This window comes from Astatotilapia calliptera, chromosome 20, assembly GCF_900246225.1.
Source record: "Astatotilapia calliptera chromosome 20, fAstCal1.2, whole genome shotgun sequence".
Classification (NCBI taxonomy): domain Eukaryota; kingdom Metazoa; phylum Chordata; class Actinopteri; order Cichliformes; family Cichlidae; genus Astatotilapia; species Astatotilapia calliptera.
The window spans coordinates 10,497,410-10,503,409 of NC_039321.1; the positions used below are offsets into that span (position 1 = coordinate 10,497,410).

At 43.3% G+C, this 6,000-nt stretch overlaps 1 protein-coding gene across 1 annotated transcript; it reads left to right on the forward strand.

The window, feature by feature from the left end:
• The first annotated feature begins 2,865 nt into the window (after positions 1-2,865).
• snai1b (snail family zinc finger 1b) lies at positions 2,866-4,682 on the forward strand. The gene is made up of 3 exons (XM_026154205.1): positions 2,866-3,225; positions 3,548-4,084; positions 4,409-4,682. The coding sequence occupies exons 1-3, from the start codon at positions 3,144-3,146 to the stop codon at positions 4,588-4,590; spliced, it is 801 nt and encodes a 266-aa protein (XP_026009990.1). The 5' UTR covers positions 2,866-3,143; the 3' UTR covers positions 4,591-4,682.
• The last annotated feature ends 1,318 nt before the right edge of the window (positions 4,683-6,000 follow it).

Genomic DNA, 6,000 nt, shown 5'->3' on the forward strand with positions numbered 1-6,000 from the left:
ATGTGATGTCCCCACACAAGGACACAGAATCTAATGAGAATGAAATGGGGGCGGTCAGCAGTGGTCAGCAGCTACAGAGGTTTAAAATGTCAGTTTGACTCCCACTGATTTTATATTGTATCACTTTCACAACTCACGTTTATAATACTTGATATATGCTTTGTTTACATGCAGCTGCACAGGTAAGGCTTGCTTTGAAATGTTCCATTCAATGCCAGAAAAAAGTTATACTTTATAAATGAATGAATGCATTCATTTATGTGTGCATACAAGAAACACATTTTATCTACAGTACACTGGTGATGAAATATTTACTAGTTTAGCAATGTACAATTCAATGAAATGACCTATTCCTGTCATTATAAAACGGTCTATCCTCATACAGAAGACAATTTATGATGCTTTATAATGTCATAGAAAAACAGTAAGTTGTTCTTTGTACTCTGAGTTTATTGATAAACGCCCAGAGTTTAGTTTTTGTAACCTGCTCTGTACTACAGTTTATCCTGGACTGTGTGACACCTTTTCTTTTACCCTTTGGTTTCATCCATATCTTTATTCAGTTTTCTAAAGAACCCAGTTAACGTTAGACAGACAGCGTCTCGTTTTAGTTTTGTGGTTCTCCACCAGTAAAGCCCTTCTAAGATGATTCTGAATTAAGACTCGTCCTCCACAACAGTTTCCTTTTGAGGAGGCTTTGAGAACACTGGCTGCTTTATTCTGGAGGCCAGAAAAAAGAATAACATCTGTTCCAAGCAGAAAACTTTTCATGTCTTCGTGTCCCCACTGTGTCATGAGGTCACTCCAACCCTGTTGTGTCACAAATTGTCCGCAGACACACTGCTCTGCACGGAGGGGCAGATTCAGCAGTGTATAATCAGCTGTTTTCACTCTTACTTCTTCAAAAGAGAAAATCTTATGAAAGTGTGTCAGGGTTAGACACACACGTAATCATATCACTGCGCATACCTTTAATGTCAATTATTTCAACTGACTTTTAAGAGTCAGGTTAAACATGCACAGAAGCACCGCTCAGATCACTTTCACGTGTGTCTTTGCTATTTGCTTTTGTTTTTACTGCCGACCTGCCCTCATGACCCTCCAGCCTACGTGGCGTCGGAGTCAAGGAGCGCTCTAACGATGTGTGAACTATCGGGCCTGCCATGACAATGGCGCCTTTAGACAGGTGTATATACACCCTTCACACACTCTCTTTTGCAGTGCTAAATAGGACCAGTGAAGACTGTGATGGTCTTGTTTAGTGAATGGCATTCACGTGATATTCACACTTAGAGGGTGCACAGTGACTGCTGGCATTTGCAAAAGAAAAAAAAAAAAAAGATTGTGGGTTTTTAACATTTTGTAGATAACCCGTCGACATAGAGTCTTTTAAATATACATCTGTCATTTCAGGAGGATGCTTCAAAACAGTTTTTGGCAAGGTGACTTTTATCCTTTATTTATCCAGGTAAAAAGTGTCGCTGCGATATCTGGTCAAGAGAGCAGCAGAAACAGCAACAAATAGAACACAACAGTACCATAAAGGTATTTTATCTGTCCATAAATTACACTTCTTTTGGGATTGATTATTACGTAAAACACAGAATGGGTACAAGTAATAAGGATATTTACAAAAAGAGGTAATTTCTTTTTTATATATATACATAAATCTTTAAGACTAGACAATATTTACCACTATAACCAATCTAAGCAAGGATATTAGAGAAAAATACAGCTTTCTAAAGTGATCAAGGTAAAATAACTTTCTGGTATGTAATAAAAAAATATAATAATAATAATAACAACAATAAACCTTTGCCTGCTGATCTTTCCAACGGTCCCTGTAACCCACGCTCACTTTAGTCACAAACACAACGGAGACAAAGACATGACTTTTGATTGGAAAACCTTGGGGTGAAGTCTAAAACATCATGTGATGCTCATTCGAGAGAAGCGCCTAATGTGGATTTAATAGGTCTCAGTTTACATCATCATGTGCTCCTGTCGGCTCTGTTAATTTTTTACCTTATATCACGCTGTGAGCAATCTGGAGAACAGCGGCGCCTTTATTCAAACGGACGTGTCCCCCGCAGAGAGAGAATGAGAGGGGTAGTCAGTGAGGACAAAACCTCAGCTTATTCTCATTTGCTTGTAAAAGTCATGTAGTGTCACTTGTTTTGCAATGCAATGATAATGGTGAAATTCTCAAACTGCTTATGCGATTACTTCTGACATTTTTGCACATTATTGTGCGGGTTGTACGTAGAAATAACAATATTTTGTGCAAATCAGTGCCACAAATCTTATTTTTTAACACTGATTTTCGGGTATTTGTGAATATATATATTGTGCAAAACATATTCTTCCACCACAAACCACTGACTGCATTGCAGTATGGACCAACAGAGGACGCTCAAGTTTTTGGTAAGGTGTATGATTTATTTCTTTGCAAAATTATTGCAAAAATGGGAAATGCTTTGGTTTTGGTGCTTTTCCTGCAGGACGCCCCGTTAGGATTACCGTGGACATATTTGAACTCATATCAGGATCTTCGACTGAACACAATATAAAAGTAATTTTTTGGCCCTGAAGGCAAACTTCTCCCCCTCCGTCTGTTTTACATATTCACTTCTCCCTCCGGGTCTTCCTCACAATGAAAAGCATTGATATGCACATTTCAGTTCAGGTAGGCTATGAAAACAGTTCGGCACATTGAATTGAACACTCGGCCGTTCACATGACAATACGCGTATGCCCGATGTTTGAAAGTCAGCCATTAGAGGCGTGAAATGCATAATTAGATCAGGGCGCTGCAACAGCTTTTGGCACATTGGTCACCTGTGATGAATGGAGCCGGTGGCGCCCAGCCCGGACACACGGGGGTGTGTATGTGGGCGGAGACGTGCCCACCCACTCCGCTGCTTCTCTCCTCTGCTTACTATATGAGGAGGCAAGTTTGGGATCCCCCAGACAGATTCAACTTTGGTAGTCGTCTTGTCAATCTTCCAAGAGTTTTCTCTCCACCCCGACAGGAATCTGCTGTTTGCTCAAGCTGTGATTAGAGCGCACAACGCCTTGGACTGTATTTTTCCCCCCGTTTTTTATTTTGTATTGTTATTCCATCGGTGAAGCTAGAGCTCAAGATGCCTCGGTCGTTCCTTGTCAAGAAGTATTTTCCCTACAAGAAGCAGCATAATAGGGAAAGCTACCCGGAGAGCCACACAGGTAAGTTTGCTATTGTCCGTGATTGTATGCAAGATATTTGCGAGTGCATTAGACACATAGGGAATCACAGTCATGAGCTCCCCATCAAGTTACCTGCAGACACATAACAGTCATGTGGCAGACGTGATAAGGTGTATACCTGTCATGTAGCAGCTTGGGCATTCCTAATTCTTGTCCCTGTCACCTGGAAAAACTCATGATAAGAAAGCTTGTGATTAAAATAGGCTGTAACGTGAACCCGAAGAATGAAAACAGGTTTAGTGGTTTATTAGATCGTCTGTCCCATTTAACTAACCTGACTTCATTTCCTTTGCATCTCCAGCTTTTGTGCCAGAAAATTTTCCACTGGCTGAGCTTCCATCAGAGAACAGCTCTGCACTGACCTGCCAACCCGCCACGCTAATATTCAGCGTGGACATCCTGCCTCGACCTCACCCCCTGATTTCCCCAGAATCTCTCCCCCCTTCACCCATGGGCCCTTTGGACCTCAGCAGCTCTCCCTCCTGCAGCAGCGGTGAGGAAGAGGAGGACGGCGGACGTACTTCAGACCCACCAAGCCCAGATACAATTCAGCCAATCTATCACTGTTTGCACTGCACCAAGAGCTACACCAGCCTCTCTGCATTTTCCCAGCATCAGATGTCCCACCAGCTCCCCCCCTGTGCTCCCGAGACTCCTATGACCACAGAGGCTTCAGCACGCCCGGTCTTCCACTGCAAACACTGCCCCAAGGAGTACAACAGCCTGGGTGCCCTGAAAATGCACATTCGATCACACACGTTGCCCTGCGTGTGCACCACGTGTGGCAAGGCTTTCTCCAGACCGTGGCTCCTCAGAGGACACATTCGCACACACACAGGTATGTCAGACAATTGATTTTTCCAAGATCTGTAGGCTTGTTAACTTAACAGCTGGTTGCACCTTGTTCTCATTGATATTCATTGATGTTTCCTGATGTGTGAGCAAATGCTGGGGGGGGGGACATAATCTAATCTTCCTCACAGGTGCTTTGCATGTTAAAAGGCACTCTGCATTAATGAAGTTAGTGTGTCCTACCACTGTTTTCTGTTATCTCTAGAGTATCTGAAAAAACAATGACTCGGGGGTAAACTTTTGTTAATGTGTTGGGAATGTTGGGCTGGCACTGATTGTCTCTCTCTTTCTTTCTTTTCTTTTTAACCAGGTGAGCGCCCCTTTGCTTGTCAGCACTGTAGCCGGGCCTTTGCCGATCGCTCCAATCTGCGCGCCCACATGCAGACCCACTCTGAGGTGAAGAAGTACCAGTGTGGCTCCTGCTCCAGGACCTTCAGTCGCATGTCTCTTCTGAACAAACACAGCGCCTCCGGATGCTGTCCTTCCTCGTAAAAGTCACATTCCTCCTGTTGTCCTTTCAGTTGAAGCTACCTGTTGTGATGGGAGCCAATGCTATTAGCTGCGCACACACACACACACACACACACACACACACACACACACACACACACACACACACACATGAAAAAAAAATGCAGTTATACTTTTATGAAATGTGCCTTAATCAATTAGAGGATCAGATTGAGGTCCTATCTGTGGCACAATTTTGTCTCATCCATTGTGATTTGAGAGCAGGTGGACATTCAATTAATTCCCAGGGGAGCCCATTGGTGCCCGCCAGTCCGGGACTTTGGCAATGTTGCAGCTGCTTGTGTTTGTGTGTGTGTGTGTGTATGTGGGGATGTCCTTCCTCACTATACTATGCATACATGACATGTGTGTATCTGAGCAAATGTGAGTGTTGAGACAGCTGTCTGCATGGTGCACTGTGGAGGCAGGGCGCCGAGGGATGTGTTAGCTGTGACCTCGACAACAGGTGACACCCCCCGCCTGGTGTGCCTCTCTGCAAGCCAGAAACACTTTCAATAGGCACTCCAATATATGTGTGTTATAGGACCAAAAATACACCTTGCCTTTTTACAAATGTCTCATTTGAAAAGAAAAAAGTTGTCATTTTTAAGTGGAGAGTCACAGGAAATAGTGGAAATATACAACAGACACTCATGACGTGCAACAAATGGTTCAGTCAGCCAGGAATTGAACCAGGGACTAACTGCTCAGGGCTATTTTACAATCTAAATGACATTTGTATTTAGGATAAGTGTTGACATACAGTTTTTATGAAACATTGAACTGAATGTGCCTTTTTTAAAGGTTGTGAATTTTTCTGTCATTTGTAAATAAAAGCATTGTTTTAAAATAACAGCTCGTTCTCGTCTGCTTCTTGTTCTTTAAAGAAGTGTGTCAGCAGGCTTCTTATTTAAATACAAATGAGTTCATCAGGACAGACATGACAGTTTCTGAATGGGAAGATAGAGCTGTGCGTTGTTGTATATGGGTTCATGTGTGTTAAGGGGGAGCGGTGATGGGTTTGTGTGATGCTGAGTGATGAGGGGAACACCTGCGCACACCTGCCAGGCTGTCAGCATGCACAGATGGAGGACACATGCCCAAGAGGCGGGGAACACTGCGGTTGCAGGTGCGGGGGAAAAAGGCAGGCAAGTAAACTGGCGTCAAAGAAGATGGTAAGGATGTGATTTTACTTTTCAGAAGAAAATTTGTGTGAAATCAGCTGAGAAGAGTCCCACTGACCCACGTCCAGCTTTGGGAGAGGAAGGAGCGCTCTGGGGTCAAGATGAGCAAATGCAGAAATAACTTGCAGCTTGTGCAGGAATGGTTAATCTCTGGGTTACCTGGTAGGAAGTTCTGGTGAAAGTGCAGTCTTCCACAACCTGAATGTGA

Bases quoted from the DNA above. Each gene is read 5' to 3' on its own strand.
- snai1b (XM_026154205.1), top strand. From the start codon at position 3,144: ATGCCTCGGTCGTTCCTTGTCAAGAAGTATTTTCCCTACAAGAAGCAG. The intron at 3,226-3,547 runs GTAAGTTTGCTA...TTGCATCTCCAG, and splicing joins CTACCCGGAGAGCCACACAG to CTTTTGTGCCAGAAAATTTT. The intron at 4,085-4,408 runs GTATGTCAGACA...CTTTTTAACCAG, and splicing joins ACACATTCGCACACACACAG to GTGAGCGCCCCTTTGCTTGT.